We start from the raw sequence: 19,900 nt of genomic DNA on the forward strand, positions 1-19,900 counted from the left end.
TCTCAACGCAGATGTTGCCGCGGAGGGTGGGGAGGCTGGAGAATCACAGATGTGTCGGGCAGTGCGTGTCATTGGCCAGGAGGAGTCATGTGAGCGGACCAGCTGCAGGAACCGAGTGTGCTTTCAGGGTGTCCAGGGTGGGGGTAGCAGTGCTGACCTGCCTTTATGGTGGCTATGGGATCCAGCGTGGGGGGCTCAGGTTCTCATGCTGGTGGCTGGGTGCTGGCGTGCAGCCCTCAGAGTGGGGTAACCAGCCCTCAGGGTCTGGAGGCAGTTCTGGGAGGGGGAGAAAAGGTGGGTCCTGGGGTACTTTGGTAGCTGTCTTCAGGTGATGTATCCTCTCTGGAAGGTCAGGGGTGGTGCTGGTGTGAGTGAAGCGCCCACTTGCCCGGGGCAGGAGCTGTTCAGGCGGGGCCAGCTGTCCAGCTGAAGGGAAAGAAGAGAAAGGATGCCCCCAGGCCTGGCTCTGGACGAGGTGGAAGCACTGTGGTAGCGCTGTGCGGTGGCCATGCAGCCCGGAGGCGGTGTTTATGGTCAGAGCCAGCCATCCCTCTGTCAAGAGCATCTCTTTTCATGGTTTTGTGATGAGTAGATTGAAGCAGCACCGCCAGGAGGAAGTCACTGGTGGCTGCGGTGGAGGGCGAGCGTGACATGTGGCCTCACAGGAATGTCGCAGGGAGAGCCAAGACCCCAGCTCGGCAGCCGGTTCCGCCAGCATTTTCATAGCTCCTGTGACTTGGTGTGTGATCAGGGTCAAGAGCACTGTCACCAGTGACCTGCCTCCAACAGCCCTCAAGCCCAGGCTTGCACCTCTGTGTTACCTTGCACCTGTTCACCGTCACTCTTGGTGGGGACAGGCAAAGTGACTAGGGCTCAGTGGAGGTGAGTAAAGGAGCAGCTCGGCCCAGCGTGTCAGATGGAGTTGAGTCCTGGTGGCCAGCTGCGTTCCCATGAAGTTTGCAAACTCTCAGTCTACAGCGGGTATCCCTTGCTGTCTGTGCACTGGGTGTGGGAGACTTGAAGCTCTTGCTGTAGTCAGTCTGTGCTGTCCTGAAACACACTTTCGACACTTGGGGCATAGGCCAGAGGTGTAGGGGGTGAAAGGATTCACGAGAGATAGTTGGGGGGCAGAGCAGGCAGATTTACTGAAATGTACTGCTGAGGGGAGCAGCAGGTGAGACAGGAGAGGTCTGCTGCACCATGTGGGTCGGCTCCCTGGCTGGGATTGAACTCAGGCCGAGGCAGTGATAGCGCTGAGACTTAACCCCTTAGGCCACCAGGGAGGCCCCCTCATCTCATGTTATAGATGTGGAAAGCAACATAGCTCGTAAGTGGTAGAGGTCAGTATTTTAAAAGTAGCTTCATTTTACTGTCATTGAATCTTTGAATATAGATAGGAACAGTTAGCAAAAACAGGACTTTCCAGCTGTTGTCACTTTAATTTAGCCATTCAGTCTTGGTTAAAGCTGGTCATGCCCTCACTCAGTGAACACAGTAGTCCAGGAAGGACGTTGAGTGTGGTGGGCATGTACAGCCGGGACAGCACCTTACAGGAGAGTCGGGGTGTGATTAGTAGAGTGGTGGTGTCGCTCATCAGTGGCACAGATCTCTCTGACATGCCGTGCTTCAGGGCAGCTTGTATTTCTCAGTGGCGGACTGGGTGGTAGCCTGATGGGCTTCCTGGAGAGTGATTGAGCCAGTGCTCAAGAAATTTAGTTGTGTCCTGTGGTCTGGTCTGGGCCTAGGGACCGGGGGCAAGAGAATGAGTTTGCCCCTGGGACGAAGGATGTCTTTACATTCCTCTAGGCAGTGGGGTGCTTTACTTTGACTCCCACATCCGCGCCTCCCTCTCTGTATTCCTGGGGTTCTGCTGTTAAGGAATTAAGTTAGTTGCAGCTGAGAGCTGAGCATTCATCTTTTGGCTTCTAGTGCTAAGAGTTACAAAAGCTGCTTATGAACAGGAAGGTGAGATTGGAGGATGCTGTCAATTTAGGGGTTTCCTATTTAAAAAAAAATAACTACGGAACAGCAAGTTTTTCTTCATGGCCATTTACCTTTAATGATGACTTCCTTGATGTTAGTTTAAAACTTATTTTGGTTGAGTCCTTTGAGCAGACTTGTTTGTTTTTGAATCCTGAGCAAGAGCCTGGAAAGCCCCAGCCTTTCCAGTAAAGGCCACTCTTTGCCTTGCTTCACTGAAATAAAGGGAGAGATGCAGAGATGGGGCTGTGAGATCCGGGACTCTGAGTTCAAAGAAAGGAAACAGATGAATGACCAGTTTCCACTTCGGAAATGTACTGTTTCACGAAGGACAGAAAATGAAGCAAAATAAAAGTGCCGTTTGAGTTACATTATTTTGAAAATATGACTCAAACGTGACTATAAAATACTACTCTAAATTGTTGGAAGCCAGAAGAGACATTTTTCAGATTCCTAGGAAGATTTGCTCCTATATGTGAAATGTTTGTATCTGTTCAGAAGCCTTTTTTAGGAGACTTTTTTCTGTAAACTCAACAGAGGTTTCTATAAGCAAGGTTGAAGGGCTGTAAATATATATTTGCTCAGTGATATGTGCTAAAGCAGTAACACAGCCGTAATAACGCCTCCTCTTGTTACGGGTGCGTGTTTCCTGATAACACTCTGGCGGGCCTGTTTTTATTGCTCATTCCATTGCATAATAAACATAGACACCCCAGTCAAAACCCATACAATATAAAATTAATGACAGGCACTAGCAGGCAACATGTTCGGTCCCAGTAGTGGCAGGCTTGTGGGGAGAGCCGGGTAGGAATCTAGCAGTATCTGGTTAGAGGGTGGTGCTCTGCACACGGTGACTCAGTGTTCACCGACATTCCGTGGAGCGCCAGGGCTGGTGCGATTTTGGAGATGGAGAAGGTGCTTCCTCCTGGGGCTTTTCCTGTTTATCTTTCCAGGCTCAGGAGGTAGAGGCTCCCTGATATTGGGCTGGTGCTGTGGCCAGATAGGAGAAATAGGAGACTTGGGCCCTGTTGGGATCTGCTTTGGGTGAGTGTGCCACCCCTCGTGTGTATGAGAACATTTATTATTAAAAAAATCACCTGCAGCCAGGACTCGGTTTCCCCTCTGTCACAGAGCAGCAGTTTTCCTTCTCTCTGCCTCTGTTGCCTCAGCCCTAGACTGATGGGCCCTGAAGCGCCTCCCCTTGTTACCTGTCAAACCTCAGTCCCTCCCCTTCCTACACCAGGGTCCCTCCCTGCAGGTAGCGTGGAGTGGGAGCTCCCAGGGAGAGGAGTACTACCCGGATTTGCTCTGGGCTTGGGTTTCTTCCTGGAATCAGTGTGAAAGCGGTGTCTAGGCTTTCAGATACCTGGACAGCATTGTGCTTCTCTGTTCATGTGGATGGGCTTTTACAATACTTGCCCAGGAATGCAACATGCATTTGTAATTTCTTTAAATCCAACCAGCGGACTGGATTTTTAGATTTTAAGAATTTAGCACACAATTCTAAGTTGATACTACCTTAAAGCCCAAAACATTAATTTTACATGCCACAGAGGGTAGGTCAGAGGAAATGCAAAACCTTTCTGGCCATGGCTGGCTTACGGAATCATAAATTAGGCAGCAGGTGACCCAGTGGTCCTGCTTCACAGTGTGCAGATGGGACACTTCAGCCCCAGAGCCACTGCAGGTGGTTCGTGGAGTTCAACCCTGTGCCAACACCTGCCTCAGCCTCCAGGGCACTCGCTTCTGCATCGGGGTACAGGTTTTAAGCTGTCACCCAAGGTAGGACTGAGAGCAAAACTGTTGTTTGGCAGAAGAGCCTGGAGCAAGGAAGAAGGTTCTTCCCAGGCCATTAATTCACCCATCCGCATAACTGCAGTATGTGCACACCCGGCTGCAGAGCTCAGAGGCTGCTGGGGAAGGGCGGAGGGGGCCCTGGGGGCCTAGCTCTCCTGCTTGACCTCTCACAGCTGAGTAATCACAGACCTGGAGTCAACACCAACAAGACAGAGAACACAGAGGCGCCTCGCAGTAGCAAGGAGCCCCGAGCAGAGGCGCCCTGGACTCTTCAGGCTTGTGCTCACGTCTGCGGGGTGCGGTGTCTGCCGGCTGTGCCTCGCTGGCGCAGCTTACTCAGACGCCTGGAAGAATCCGTGCGCAGTGCCGCAGTTGGACTCAGTCAGTTTTGATGTTAGCTTTTTAGGTATTGGTGCTTGTTTACTTTATTAACTTTCTTACATGTGAGAAAAACATTACTTCAGAAGGAAAGATTAGTTTCTATTGTCTTTTGATCTGTAGAAATAAATAATATCAGGAAGATTCTCCTTAGGTCTTTAGACCTGAGGAGCAAGTTTTGATTTTTTAAAATTCTGTAAGACGGTCCTTTTCTCTTATAAAATAGTGATTGTGGGGAGTGGGAATCTTTTACAGTGACCTTTTCTCTTTAGATTGCCTTTTAATAAAAAAGGGCAACAAGATTGTATTAAAAATTGCTGTAGGAGGGGGCTTCCCCAGTGGCGCAGCGGTTGAGCGCTGGGTTGCGAAGCTGCCTGCAGCCTCTGCAGCGCCGGTTCGATCCCCGGCTGCTCCCCGGCCACCGGAGGAGGGTCCCACATAGCGCGCAGACCTCTCCTGCCGCCCGCTGCTCCCCTCAGCAGTGTTCTTCGGTCCTTCTGCCTGCTCTGCTCCCTGCTCTGGCTCTGGTGAATTCTCTCACCCTCCCGCGCTTCTGACTGTACCCAGTGCATGTATAAATGAAACAAACAAACAAACAAATAAATACATAAATAAAAAGCATGCCTCTATAAAAAAAAAAAATTAAAAAAAAAAAATTGCTGTAGGAGGAAAACCTTTTCTCTGTTCCTCCCTTGGACTGGATTCCCTAGGCAGGAAATCAGAGAGAAATCACCCATACGTAGGCCCACATTGGGTACCAAGGAGGCTTCACAGACACGACAAACCAAACCATCATCATCATAAGATGGGGTGCAAAGTGCAGCCAGATCTAGAAGAATTTGGCAGCGAAGCTTATTTTCACAGACACGCAGCCTGATGTCTGAATTTCGCATCAGGGAACCTGCTGTTTACGAGTTTCTCATCAATCGTGAAGGGGAGAGGGTGGGACCGGTCAGGACTCCCGGTGGGTGTGAGGTCTGTCTGGGGGGTCTGTACTAGCACCTCAGGCCTCTGCGGTGCTCACCATACCCCGTGACCCCATGGCGCCCTGAATGTGGACTCTGTGACCGTCCCAGGGCACTGGGGAGTGTCTGGGACAGTGGCTGCAGTGGGGTGGCTTTCTCTCCCGTGCTGGATCTCGTCTCTTCTCACCCCGGGTGGATTACGTTCTGAGTCGTACTTTTTTCGGTCGTTTGATATTATCAGAAAACCAGAGTCTTCTAACCTGAAGGTTCGGAGGCTGGTCTTGCTGGTGGTTGTTTTAAATGTGCACAGCCAGAGACAAACACACACCATTCATTTGAAAGTTCTCAGCCACCTCGACACAGCCCAGTGACATACTGGTGGAACTCAAGATGTTCAGAGCATGGCCTGGGAAAAGAAATCACCCCCCTGACTTTATAGTCCTGATGTGTTCTTACCTGGACTGGTGACCGACTACTAATTAGGCTTCCTTCCAAGTGATTGAGTCTTGACTGTCTTCTAGCAGATGTGAGGCCGGTCTAAATCGGGGTTAACGAACTGTGGGTCACAGGCCCACCACCTGATTTTGACACACACCACTCATTTAGGTACCACTGTCTGCGGCTGCTTTTGAACTGCGGGGCAGACTTGAGTAGTAGCAATAGACTTTATGGCCTGCAAAGCCTGAAATATTTACTAGCTGGCCCTTTACCAAAGAAGCCTGCCAACCTCCGATCTAAATTTATACCTCGTGTTTATGTATTTCCACCAAACCACTCAATTTGTAAAAACTTGGATGGCTTAGTCCTCAAAAATTGTTTTTCTTGGTGCTTTTACACATAGGTAGTTGGAGTTTCCTGAGCCGTGTTCACCTGCCTGTCATTTATTTGTCCACCTCTGGCTATGGCAAGACTAGCACACGAACGTCGCGCCAGAGTGCTAGTGTTCAGATCTCTCGTAAGGATGTTAGAATTCAAGAGCCGCAGGATTCCAGGTCTCCTTTGATGGATCCACATTCCCCCATCTTTCCCCTTACACCCTGCACTGCAGTGCACAGCCTTCTGCTAAGTGTCATGTTTGTGTCGAAAACACACATCTGCTGCGGGTGATTTACCAGGGAGCAGTTGGAGATCATCATGAGTTCTGAGTTCGCTCACGTGTGATTCCCAACCCTGAGATATCCCAGGAGCACAGAGAGCTGTGAAATGGAGTATATCAGCTTCCTGCACACCTCAGGCCCAGGCCATCCCCTTGGCCCCCCGAATGTCGAGTCTCATTGGCCCACAACTGGTTTTAAAACTTCCCTCCGATTTCAGAGGGAAATCTCTACCACTCACAAAACTCAGCCAGCTTCCGCCCTCTGATGCCCACCGCCCACTTCCATGGGCCAACTGCAGGCCTTTTCAAGGGAAAGGACCACGTGTCGTTTGCATAGTCTGTACTTTCTTAGTCATTCAACAATGTGTGCAGCGTGCTCTGTTGTCACAGCGTATGTCACTGGCAGAGTTTTTGAGTTTGTGCCCCGACCCCCTTGTCACTAGAAACCCATGGGTTTTATTGCCCTACTTTGCACAGCGCGGTGACTTTTTGAAGTACTGTGTCGAATTGCAGCAGAATCGACAGTCCCGCATGTGTGCAGATCTGCAGCATAGATTCCCATGTGGGTCCAGAAACTTCAGGAGTTAGCAGTACATTTGGGGAATTGCTGCTGTGGTGTGTTCCAACTATATATGGCCTTGGGGTTTTTCTGTTTTCATAAGAAGTGTTCTGATAGACCTGGAGGTTCTGTGTCCACCTGGTCTGGAAGTAAGTCTCTCCCTGTCACCTGAATTTTGTGTTTCTGGATGTGAGACTGCCGTTGAGAGCCTCTGCTTGCTGCCGGGAAGCAGATCCCTCTGGGAATAGCAGTCTCAGAAGGGGGAAGCTTCCTGTGGCCCATGGTGTGTGATGATGTGACCGCACCCCCTCCCCGGTCCCAGTAACTTCTTCCAGGCCACCTGAAACCAAAGCCTTCAAGCCAAGAGAAAAGACAGGACTAGTTACGAGAACAGGAAGTGGGTTGTGAGGGAGACTGTGGCAACCCAGCCCTGAGACCCCCCCAGGAGCTCAGACTCCTCCCTAGGCGAAGGGCTTCACAGAAGAGGCCTTTGCTGAGAGGAGCCAGCGCTTTCTAGCCTACAGAATTGAAAAGGAAAGTAAAAAAATTGGAGATTGGGGAGAAAGTTGAGGAAGGATGTGTCCCCTAGTGTATGTCCTGTGTGATGTTTTCCTCAAAAGTGTTGCAAAGGTTTTCAGGCCCTGCCAGCTTAGTAGTTCACTGTTTTTTTTAGAGGGTTCTAGTTAAAAAACGAAACAACGCAGAATCAAGTGGGAAAACCTGATTCCTGGTTTTTAGTCATCTTGTAGGAAGTCCACAGATCCCCGGCCCTTGAACAACACGCTCCGTTGGAGCCGGGAGGAGGCAGGTGGCCTTAAACATGCGACATGACACATACCACACTTGCTTATTACTGTTTTTCCCATTTTTGTTTGATGTGTAAAAACTTTCTGTATCACAAAGTGGCAGTGTGAGCTAGTAGGCTACTGAAGAGCTTTTGTGGAGATAGGAAATAAAGTAGGTGGTGCACCTTCAAGTAAGTTAGTATTTAAAATTCAGCAAAGAAGAAAGTCATTTGTTTGGTTAGCGATTGTGAACATGGCAGGTTTGATCTGGAAGCTAGTGTTCAAACCTGTAATTTTCTTGTCATCGGAGATTTTGAAACTCTGCGTCATTGTTTAGGGATTTCACAGTTCATTTGTGCGTGTTTCATACAGATGCTGAAAAGGAAGAATTTCTCATATTTGTCAGCTCTTTGAGAATAGACATTATTGATTCAGCTAAGCTGCTCTCCATTATCTCCTGTGGATTTCCATGTTGGTATTTCTCTATTAAAGACTTGATTTGATATTGATATAACAGCATCATAGCAAGAAATAAAGCATCAAGCCTTTCACCTTCATAGGAAAATCCAGTTTATGGTTCTGAGACCGCTGGCCCTGTGCTGGTGGAAAGACACACTTGAGTTCTGTGTGTCGTGATTATTTGCTCAGCCGCTCTGCTTCGGAAAGCTGTCTTGTGTTTTGACTCTTGAGGGTGAACTTAACATTGTCCGTTTAACATGTACAGCATTCAAAGGCGTTAGATATTAATACATACAGTCAGAGTGTAGCCCTTCTTAACTGTTTTCTTCCTGAAGTTTCATTCTAAGTGAAACATCATTCGTTCTCACGCTGCCGAGACCGGGCATTGCAGGTGGTCTGCTTTGTTTCACTGAAACACGCTGATGGAATTCCTCTGGGAGAAGGGACAGTGGCTCTCAGGGGCCCAGCTGGTTTTTTGCTTTGTCCTTTTCTTTTTCCCCCAGAGTTTATATACTGAGGAAAGCAGTAACACAAGGGTCAGCTTTCGTCTTTAACATGGAGAGGAAACATTCTCTTTTGCCTTAGTCTGGATTCAAGACCTTTTCGAACACCCGAGGGACTGATGTGCTTTACTTAAAAGACAGTATTTTCCGCTCTCTAAAGTGAAGATTGGATGTGTAACTTTACCGTCATTAGCAGAGGAGTCTATACTGAGGATTTCTGTCCTGCGCGCTGTGCTGACCCCCTGCTTTATTAAACAACCGCCCCCGCACCTCTGAGAAAGGCACCATTGTGACCACCCCCTTAGTGTTGGGGGAGAATCCCCCGGTGCCACAACATACAAGCAGCAGAAACAGCTGCCCACCCATCTCCAGGAGCCCAGAGCCTAACTCAGCTACTGAATACATGTACTTACCAGGCTATTTGTCAAGTGGTAAATGTAAAAATGATGTAAAAAACAGCTGTTTCTTTATCACTTAGCTCGTAATTGCTTGATTTCTTCTTATTGCCAAAATAGCAATGGTATTTCACATAAGAACTTATTCCCACTTCCACCTTATTTTTAAGGAGCGTTGAGCCAAATTTTGTTGTATTCATGAGGCTGGCATTTCTTCCTTGATTATATTTCCTTGCAATACAACATTAATTCGCGACTGCAGTGCACCTTGTACCCAAGGAATTGTGCTTTACAGTTAAGCCACTAATTTTCCGTCAGAGCTCCACATGGGTCTATGCTAAAACAACAGAATTATGTCTTAGCCAAAGTAGGAAACTTTATTTTTATGTACCTCTTGATAGCTTTTCTTGTCTCCTCCTACCCACACATTCATATTCTCCCTCCCCCCACCCATATACCAATAAGCAACTCTATAAAGCAATTTCAAACTTTCATGTTCTTGAGATAACCAAATGGTATTATTTAAAATAGAAAACCTTCTGGAAATCTCTTCTATAAGGATAATTACTTAGTCATTAGAGAGGGAAAAGTTAAAATGTTTAAATTAGCCGGAGATTTAAACTGGCACACTGAGTAAGGTGACATACTCTTTCTGGTGCATAAGTATTGACTTACTTGGCATTTACTGGAAACTGTGTTTTCATATATTAATCTACTGCTTAAAAATAACATCTCTCTTGCAACGAAAATGCATTAATATTTTCTCTTTTTTCAAATATCTGGGTGTTTGTGTTGAATCAAACTCATGTTTTTGAGGGAGGAAAAAAACATGGTATTTACCTGTTATGATCTACTTTATCCCATTCTCTTGAGACTGGTCCCTTCATGGTCACTGACTTTCCCTTTTTATTTCATCTGCTTAAGAAACCTTTAGTTTTGTTACTGTACTGATTTAAAAAAATGATTATTTAACTTATGCTATTAGGATAATGTTCTTAATTTGTGGAACATTTTTGTCCTGTCCTCTCAGGTGACTTTCTCTCTCTTTTTCTCCTGATAAAGCAAATGAAAAAACACCCTTGCCGCCAGTGTGACAAATCCTTCAGCTCATCACACAGCCTGTGCCGCCACAACCGGATCAAGCACAAAGGCATCAGGAAAGTTTATACTTGCTCGTAAGTCACGGTTTCTAATGTGGGGAGGCACAGTGAAAGGACTAGGCTGCAACTTCTGGAAGGTTTTTTTAATTCACTTTCCATTCCCCATCCTCTGCCCCAGTTTAAAGGTTTCATTTCTGAACCATACTCTGTGGTTTCAACATAGAGCTTCTGCATTGGGGCCGTGACACAAATAGGAAAATAAATAGAGCTGCGTCTTGCACATCCTGCATACGTCGTCCTCTGTGTGGTCCGGAGGCGTATACGGCATCTATGTTGTCACTGAGAATTGGGGGAAAGATGATCTGTAGTGCCGAGTTACGTGAGATGCCCTTTGGTCTCGTGCTGCCTTGCTCACAGCCACCCACGCCAGAGCTGGCCATGGATGCGGTCCCAGGCTGGCCCCTCTGCCCCAGGTTGCAGCCCCCCTTCCGGTGCAGGGCAGCCTTTCCCAAACACACCATTGCCTCAGAGACCAAACGGGAAGAGCTGAGTGACAGTTGTGAGCTTCGCCTGTGTATGCGAAGATCAGAGCTCGTTATATATTGTAAGTTACTGGTGAAAAGGCTTCCTCCCCGTCCACCCAGAACGTGCCTCGAGGGGGTTGCTGTAGCCGGGTTGGTTACTTATTGGTACTTGTCTTAAAAAAACAAGAACGAGGAGACAGGTGCCTCATAGCCAGTATGTGCTATGAGCTCGGCAGGCAGGGTGGGGAGGGTCAGGCGCCCACCCAGGCCGGCTGCAGACGGGCGGCCGCACCGTGCCCGGTCAGCTGGGGAGAGTCCTGGGCGGGGCTGTAGGGACACAGATTCTCCTTCAGTGGGACTGATACTGGGAGTGATTGGGTGAGATAAAAAACTTCTGAAAATAAAATCTGTGTGTGGAGACTGCATGGAAAGATGTGGAGGATTTAGAAAGAAGTCCTGGGCTGAGAAGATGAGAAGGAAGCCTGGCGTCGCGCTTCCTTCATCTGATGGGGTTTCTTTCCCTGTGAATTCCACAAACTGTCGTAAAACATGAGGCCTGCCCGCCCCATTTGCTGTCCATCCTCTTCTTGGCACTTGTTTCTGGTTCTGACCCCCACCGCAGCTCCTGTAAAGGGGTCTCTGACGTGAAGTCATCGGGGTTTGAGGTTGTTATAAAACAGTCACAAAAAATTAGCAGAAGCTTTTTTGAAGGTATTAAGTGTGGTTCTTTTACGTCCTTCAGCCCTCACCGCTGGGGCGTCCTTGAGGTCTTCTGAGAGCGTCTGCTGTCCTCCCAGTAGTTAGTGTCAGCACGAGGGGTCAGGGAGGCACTTCCTGTCACAGCGCATCTCAGAATGTAAATTCTTTTGTTTGTTTTTTTTTTTTTCCTCAGGATGTAAATTCTGAGGGAACATTCTGAGTCCTTGTAAGAATACTTGAAATTTAATATTCTCTATTTTAAAATCAAAACTAGGGCCTCCCCTGGTGGTGCAGTGGTTGAGCGCTGGGCCGTGAGGCTGTCCACAGCCTCTGCAGCGCCGGTTCGTTCCCCAGCCGTCGGCGAGGGTCCCACACACAAACAAACAAACAAACAAAAAAAAACCAAGTAAAATCAAAAGTAGAGTTATGAATCAAGTAATAGTTTAGCCAAACCTTGAAGATAAATATTCTGTTTGAACCAAATTAGGTTAATTTGGCTCAGAAAACTTTGAATAAAAGCTGCAAAAACTCTCCCCCCATGAGTTAGAATTGTGATCTCATAACAAACTTGTTCTTTAGCTCTGGACCACTGGTGTTTACACGGGTCACCACCTGTGGTGTTCACAAGGGTCACGACCTCCTGTGTTCACCAGGTCACACCTCTGATGTTCACACGGTCACCCTGACCCCTGAGCGCACTCTTGGCTCTGAAGATCTCTCAGCGAGCAGTTACTGTTCAGTTGAGAACTTGCTGGCAAGTAGTTTATCTTCCTGCCTTTTGCTCCCACAGGCACTGCCCAGACTCCAGACGTACCTTTACGAAACGGTTGATGCTGGAGAAGCACATCCAGCTTATGCACGGTATTAAGGATCCTGACTTGAAAGAAATGACAGAAGCCACCAATGAGGAGGAAACAGAAATAAAAGAAGATACTAAGGTTCAAACGCAGTAGATGTCCTTACAGGGGAAACTCTTGTCAATTGAATTCTCTTTTTCATGCATTCTTTACATTGACATTGCCCTACTAATATGCGGTTGTGAAAATTCAGATTATATATAAAGGTGGGAAATAATAGGTACTCTTCAGTTACACTATTTTAGCTTGCTCCAAAAGAAAATCTTTGTCAATAAGTTTCTTTGGTATCCTTCCAGGAACAGCTTTAGGGCTCTACTTTGATAAATAAATTTAAAAAATTTTATGTTGACTCATGGAAATTGTCCCTAAGCCAAAAGGAATATGTAAAACTAGATTCTTAATTGGTAACATACTGGTGGTGGCAGATACCTAATAAAAATGCAGGGATTCCTTCTAGCCTCCCTCTGTAGTGATCAAGGATGAAATTCCAAGTTCATGCCTTACTCTTTGATCAGTGGATAGTGACCTTAATCAGACAGCAGTGCCTGTGTTAACCTGTTTATAGGGCAGGTGTGTGCCAAGCACCACCTGAGCTGAAGCAGCAGTGTGGCAGATGCTGGTGAGATCCTGCTGTCCTTGGCACTGTGCTGTGTCTAGAATGTTCTGGAAAAAGGCCCATTTGTGCTTTCAGGGAGTTAATCATTGAGTAATGTCTCATCAGTATACAAATCAGATCTGAGTGTCCATTAAATTGTCTTTTCCCTCAAGTGCTGGTGGTGGCAGGAGGGGGAAATGAACCACATACATACAAGGGCAGTTTCAGGTCAAGGCCATGTATGAGGGATGCTCCTTGGATGGGGCAGGAAAGATGTGCCATGGAGTGGGGAGCAGTATCGCGTAGGCTTAGATATTTGGAAAGTTCGAAGTAAGGAAACTTAGCTGAGTCAATGCAGAAAGCTGAAAGGAAGGAAAAAGACCGGGCTGGCAGTGGGAGAGACGTGGGGAAGGTAAGTGGGCAGGAGAGACAGGTACTGGACCAGGCCAGTGTCCGTGGTGCTCAGTCTCAGGAAAAGCAAAAGTTCTGACATCTTCTCCCTCAGAAGGTGCTTTGCTGTTGTCCAGCTTCATGCACACACCGGTCCCTCTGCTCCAGCCATACCTGGCTCCCGCTGACCCTCTGCCCAATACTTGGCTCCCACATGGGGTCCTTGGCAGCTCCAGTGCCTCGCCCTTTCTCTCGCAGCAGGACTGTGTGACTCACGCCTTTGCAGCCACAGGCCTCTTCTCCAGTTTCACCTATCTATCCCTGAGGCCATCTCAGACCCTCCCCTACCCCATTAAGCACCCTCACAACCCCACCCATCTCCTCTTGCCTCAAGGACCCCTCCCAGCTCTCCTTTTAATGACTCTCCAGGTTTTTGTTGTCTGTCCTGATCTGTGGAGACTCCCTTCTAGAAGGCAGAGCGTCATTTGTCCATCGCCCGCCAGTTGGCCAGAGTGACTCTGGTGGTCCAGGTTCCTGTGGTGGCTGAGAAGCCTGAGCCCGGTGGGTGGGACAGGCAGCTGCCCAAGGACCCTGTCCGGAGCTCAGGGTGCAGGCCTTCTTGTTCCCCCAGCAGCACTCACATCGAGAGACCCCACCCCGTGGTGCACTAGGGGGTCCAGTCATGTGGTTTGTTCTGCTTTCTCCCCAAAGGTTCCTAGTCCCAAGCGGAAGTTGGAAGAACCCGTGTTGGAGTTCAGACCTCCCAGAGGAGCCATCACCCAGCCCCTGAAGAAATTAAAGATCAACGTCTTCAAGGTCCACAAGTGCGCCGTGTGCGGCTTCACCACCGAGAACCTGCTGCAGTTTCACGAGCACATCCCGCAGCACAAGTCGGACGGCTCGTCCTACCAGTGCCGGGAGTGCGGCCTCTGCTACACGTCGCACGTCTCCCTGTCCCGGCACCTGTTCATCGTGCACAAGCTGAAGGAGCCCCAGCCTGTGTCCAAGCAGAACGGGGCCGGGGAAGACCACCAGCAGGAGAACAAGCCGGGGCCCGAGGACGAGGCGGCGGACGGCACGCCGTCGGACAGGAAGTGCAAGGTGTGCGCAAAGACGTTCGAGACGGAAGCTGCCTTAAACGCGCACATGCGGACACACGGCATGGCCTTCATCAAGTCCAAAAGAGTCAGTTCAGCCGAGAAATAGCCACGGCCCTCCCGCGAGGAAAATCCCAGTCCACATTGGAATAAAAAAGACATTTTTGTTACAAAAAGTTGGCAGTGTAATAGCGCTGACAGCCAGGCCAGGCTGTTTGGGGGTCTCCTCTCTCCACATCCCTTTACCTGGTGGTGTTCCATCCTCGAGAAGCATTAAAGCAGTATTTGAGTTTAAAAAGAGTTTGTATATATTTAAATGAATAACTTTTTATACTCTTTGTTACATGTTTGTATCAGTATTTAGTGGAAAACGTTTTGAGGTTTTGTTGGTTTTTTGGGGGGCTAGAGTTTTTCTTTTTGTACTGTTTTTCTTTAAAATGGAGTTCTTAGTAACAGGGGCAGTTCCTGAAATCAAATAAACCATTTTGTATGTTACGGATTTGAATGGGTTAACTAATTACAGGCGAAGATAATGCCTTTTTTAGTGTTTTTAATTTTTAGAATTCACTACGTAAATTGTAGATTTCGTGGGTCTCAAACACTCTGGGGACTCCTAAGTGTCTTAGCACTACCCTCCACGTGCCTGCTCTCACCGGGGAGCGCACACTTCTCCCGGACCGCCCGGCCTGTTCCCGGGCCTCGCGGGCGGCTCTCGGGCCGCCTTCAGGTAGCTTCTTCCACAGTCTGGGTAACAACTTAGGCCAGAAAGGAGTGTGGGTTCCCTTAACTCCATCTCAGAACCGGGGAGTGGGGTGTCCTCAAGGGAAAAACCAGGGGCTGGTTGTCTTTCTGGGCACATTTGCGAGCCTGGCGTCCATAGCACGAGGAGGTCCGGTCAGGAAAGGGCTGGGCTACCCTAGAGGTTGCACAGGTGCGGTCAGTCCGGTGGATTTCTGGTAGTCAAGCTCCTGTCGTGTCATTTATTAACCATTACAGAGACACAACTAAAAATATCTAGTATTTCTTTGGCTCTTGACAGGAAAAAAAAAAAAAATTTATTCACTGTTGACTTAACCCTTTGCTGTCTGAAGAGTTGGCGTTTCCTGTTCTGGGTGCTACCGCCAAATGTCCTGGTACTTAGAGTTGGATGCACAACTCCGCGCCGACTTCACAAGCGGCCTGCAGCACCGTCGCCCTCCAGTTAAGTGCTGAGCCACCGCGTTGAGGTCGGTCACTTCAATAAGTATTTCTAATACCAGTAGTTCTGCTTTGCCCGTGTGCAGCAGGGTACTCCTGTCCTTTCCGTTCATAGTTCTCTGGGAGAGTTATACATTTTGGTTCTGTGTTTTCGTTTGCATTTTATATCTTGTATTTATCCCCAAACATGTTTTGTACTTTTTTTTTTTTTTTTTTTTTTAAAGAAAAGAAAACGCTTTGTGTATATATAGATACTTGCATGGTAGATGTAGCCAACGTTCAGTTCCTCGAAAGGTCTTGCTGCTGTCAGGTGTAGGCACTACATCCATCACTGTATTAAATACATTTCGTATGTAAATAAACGTGGGACACTGGCCCCCATGCTTCTGGGAAAGAGTCATTGATGGTGGGGCTCTGACGTCTTCATTACGTTTAGGAAATGATTCATTGCAGGGACAGGCTACAGGATATTGCAGAATTCTTCCCACTCAGAAGAACGGCATCTTCGTTCTCACCTGTCATCAAGATATTTTATCACTTTCTTGTTGACTCCAGCCATATATCGGTATAGCCCGAGGGCGTGAATGAGTATTCCTCAACTTGAAGTTCAATTGCTGTTACTTGTTATATTTATACTTGTATTGCTCTTAAGTTGTATTCATGGCACTTTCCTATGTTTCTGCATTGGAACCTTGCAATAAACCTGTGTGGTGGGCTGCACGGGTCCTAATAGCCTATTTTACAGTTGAGGAGGCTGAGCTCAGATTAAGTTCTCTGCCTAAGCCCTCATAGCTGGTAAGTGGCTTTTGCGTATTAGAACCCAGATATCCTTGCTCTAAATCGAGTGTTCGCTCTATGTGTTTATGTACATATTGACAAATACTCACTTATTTGACAAATAAAAAGTATGTGCAAAACACGATACTAGAATTTCTGTCTTTGTCACTATGGCTTTTATACGGTAATCTAATCAAATACTCGGGAATGCTTGGTAATAGGAACTAACATTGAAGGCCCATCCAAGAACATTAAAAAAAAAAAAAAAAGCCCACAGGTGCAGAATGAAGAAGAAACACACACACGGCAGGATGACAGCACACACGGAGGAAGCCTGGGGAAGAGGCCTGGGCGGCTCTCGGAAGAGAGACTAAACTGGAAGGTGCGTGGTCCGCTTACCTGGAAGACAGCCCAGAGATAAGGAGCTGAAGCAGGAGAAAGAGGTTAGAAGTCAAGAGGGACAAAACGAGAAGGCCCAACAAGTTCAATGGGATTCCGGAAGGGAATAGAGTTGGGAGGAGCCAGTGTGGAAAATTCCCAGGCACTAACAAGAGACGGGGTGAACACGGAGCAAGACTCCACCTTAGGTTTTTGAGTCTAACCCATTCTTCATTATTTGTAGGTGTCAGGTATGGTTGTCCCTTGGGCATTTGAGAAACAAGGTATCACCAGACCGAAGGCAGGAAACACAGGCTCTGAGAATTGCTGGGATGGTTGGTGGGAAGTGGGAGACGAGGCTGAATGAGTAGATGTGGGCCAAGGTGTAAAAGGCCTGGGAAGATGGACTGAGGGGTTCACCTGACAGCAATGGGCTACTTGGGCCAGAGTGATCAGGGTGAGTGGTGGGAGAGTATCAACCAGGGTAAGCTAGGTTCTGAGTGGTTACAACCCCAAATCTTCAGCTTAGAACAAGACTGCCTTCTCGCTCACAATGTCCACTATGCGTTGATGGGAAGTGTTGCGCCAATCCCTGTCCTTTTATGCCAAAAGTTGCTACTGTGGCAGAAGAAAACTGCCATTAAATGCTCTGATGCAGAGTGACAGATGTCACTTCTCATAACTCTCACTAATCATGGCCAGAAAGCAGAACCCTGCCGTGCAGCAAGGGGACAGAGGCTGGGCACGTTGGCAAAACTGATCACAGGACTAAAGGTAAGTCCATGTAGCTGTGGTGCCAACAGCTCCATGTGGGTGTGAGGACTCGACCCAGAGGGGTGGGGTCGGCGTGAAAACAAACTTCACTGTACATGTAGTGTTTCAGAAATAGCAAGAGAAGTTCATGCTGTGGGGTACGGACATAAATTTACTCTGAAAGTTCACATCTAGGTGATTTCTTAAATTGATATTTTCCCAAGATTTTAGACTACTTAAATAGAAATATGGAAGTAAATGTGCAAGATATGAGCAAGATGATGTGTTTTTGCTGGGATGTATGTGGTTGGATGATTTTACCAATAACCGAGTAACCAATTCATAAAGAAGAATGCCAGCACGGTAGGTAGATGTTTAAAAATGAAAAAAAGGAGAGCATAGGCTCAGGCTACGTGGTAGAAACTGCTTCCTCCCAAACACATTCTCTGCAAATTTCTAACTCCAAAAAGTATTCCAAAGAACGGCTGCTCCTTCCTGAAGCTCCGGTGAGGAGGCAGCTCTCCAGGGTCAGCGGGCTGGTGAGTTTCATCCCAGGAGCTTTGACCAGCTGAGGAATTTCCTGTTGACACCCTTGGCAAGATGAATATAAAATATTTCATACTAATATAGTCATCATGCTGTGAGCACTCCTTAAAGTGTAATTGAGGAAAATGGGAAACTGGAGAACTTCACAAAATAGAAATGTCTTAAAAGAACTTCTCATCTATATCAGAGAATAGTCTGGAAATGAAAAGTGTGCCAAATGTGGGAGGCTGTTTATGCCACTTAGTTACACACACACACACACACCAGCTCTTCAATTTAAGCATACACTTTCTAAATAAGAAACTTAGATATAATTACCTTTAAAAACTGTACTCCTACTCTTGTACAATCCATTCTTTGCCAAAATGGATACTTGAACCTGCTTGTTTACGTTGAGTTTCTCTGTAGTTAATAACTTCGCATCCTGCCAATCCTAAGTCTTTGGAATAAGCCAATGTGACCTTAAGTCTGTAAAAAGAGCCTCTCTTCCTGCTGCTGGAAGCTTCTGGACTAGCCAGTTGTAACTCTGTAGTCACCATTACCCCAACCTCTTACGGGTTGGGTGCGAGGCTGAACTGGATGTGTATTTGCCTACGGCCAGCCTTTCCTGTAGCAGCCTTCTCTTGCCACATCATTTCCTGTATCCTGTGGATGTTGGTGAACTCTTTCATAAAGATTGTTGAACGATAAAATTTCCATCCTATTAACTTGTGTTTTTCTGCAAGTATTTACTACCTTTGTTGGACAGGTGGATTTAGGGGTGCCCAGTAGACTGAATGAGGACCCTTGCAGGATACTGCAAACTAGAAAAGGTTTAACTTTTAAGGGAGGCCTAGATTCGCAGCTGTGGGCTGGAACAAGTAGGGATGCACTCAGAACCGCCCAGCAGGGCCAGGCCTGGGGCTGTGCGTGGGCAGGGGCTGGGGGCCTGGGGAGACTCTACCTCAGAGCCAGAACCAGAGCCAGAGACTGGAGGAAAAAAGGGGCTTTGGAGGAAAAATTATAGGGAAACTATCTCGTTACACTCGCAGATTTCCTGCCCACACCTCCCACTGCCCATGTGGAATAAAAGCCTGGTCATAGCCTGTGACGTCAGTGCAGAGCAGGGTGCAGGGTGCGGGCAGGCGAGCTGGTCAGGCACCCAGTGGAATCTTCCGGAAGGCTCACTCTGCACGTGTTTTGCTGTCAACCAGCATTTTATCCCCCGCAGGCTGCTGTCAGCGGGAGTAGGGCACTTGGATTCCACATATACCTTTTCTTCCTAATTTACCTACCCAGGTTTATCCTGGAATTATACCCTTCCCCTCGCAGTTATTTTTACTTCAGGAAACAGAAGAGCTTTTCCCAGAAATATTCTTTGCTACTTTCTAAATTCAATCTTGAAGGTTAATTCTGACTCATAAAGTGACACTATTTATAATGTTTCCCTGTATTTAAAGGAACTGATTATTCAATTTGCTTTGCTATTTTATGGCAAGCTGCTTATCCTTGGCCTTTTCTTACAGTGTAATTGCAAGCTGCACTACCTACTGTGGCAGGTCTCTTTCTAAACAGTCCTCTAGATCCGGGGGAGCCTGTAATTAAAGCTCAAATGTCACACCTCCAACTCAGTTCCAGAAAGGGTGGGGTTGGCCCAAGAGTAATTTTCTGAACTTCAGGTCAAGTCAAGCTTACTTGGAGTGGTATTTCTGGAGAATGAACTTAATTATTTGATGACGAAGAACAAGGAAGGCACAGCTCTGCTGACTTGAGAGGACTGTGATCTTGACCCAGCAGGAGAAAGCAGAGCTGCTTGAGTCTACCCTGTCTTGCAAAGGGTGGGAGATGTATTTCTGAGCTGGGCGATGGGCTTCTCTTGATTTGATTAGCTCAGCATCCGACTGCCTTCCAGGGTCAGGGAATCTGCTCTTGTATGAATCAACAAGAGCTGGATCTGGCTTCCTATTCTGGAAGCCAGAAGTTCACTGTCCCTGATCCCACATCCTGTTCCCAGCCTGGACTGCCCCATATGTGGCCATCACCAGGCTTCTGCCCTCACTCTCAGCAGGTGGCTGCAAAGAAGAAGGGACA

General features: G+C 47.6%; 1 protein-coding gene across 4 annotated transcripts in view; it reads left to right on the top strand.

The window, feature by feature from the left end:
• The window catches only part of ZNF532 (zinc finger protein 532), a gene marked incomplete at both ends in the record, with an annotated part of 45,890 nt that extends 31,602 nt beyond the window's left edge, over positions 1 to 14,288 (top strand). For all 4 annotated transcript variants that reach the window (XM_084252112.1, XM_084252113.1, XM_084252114.1 and 1 more), the window contains 3 exons: positions 9,980 to 10,092; positions 12,031 to 12,178; positions 13,794 to 14,288. In XM_084252112.1, coding sequence (XP_084108238.1) covers positions 9,980 to 10,092; positions 12,031 to 12,178; positions 13,794 to 14,288 — 756 coding nt within the window. The remainder of the gene's footprint in view (positions 1 to 9,979; positions 10,093 to 12,030; positions 12,179 to 13,793) is intronic.
• Between the last annotated feature and the right edge of the window lie 5,612 nt (positions 14,289 to 19,900).

Source organism: Talpa europaea, assembly GCF_964194135.1.
Source record: "Talpa europaea genome assembly, chromosome: 13".
Lineage (NCBI taxonomy): Eukaryota > Metazoa > Chordata > Mammalia > Eulipotyphla > Talpidae > Talpa > Talpa europaea.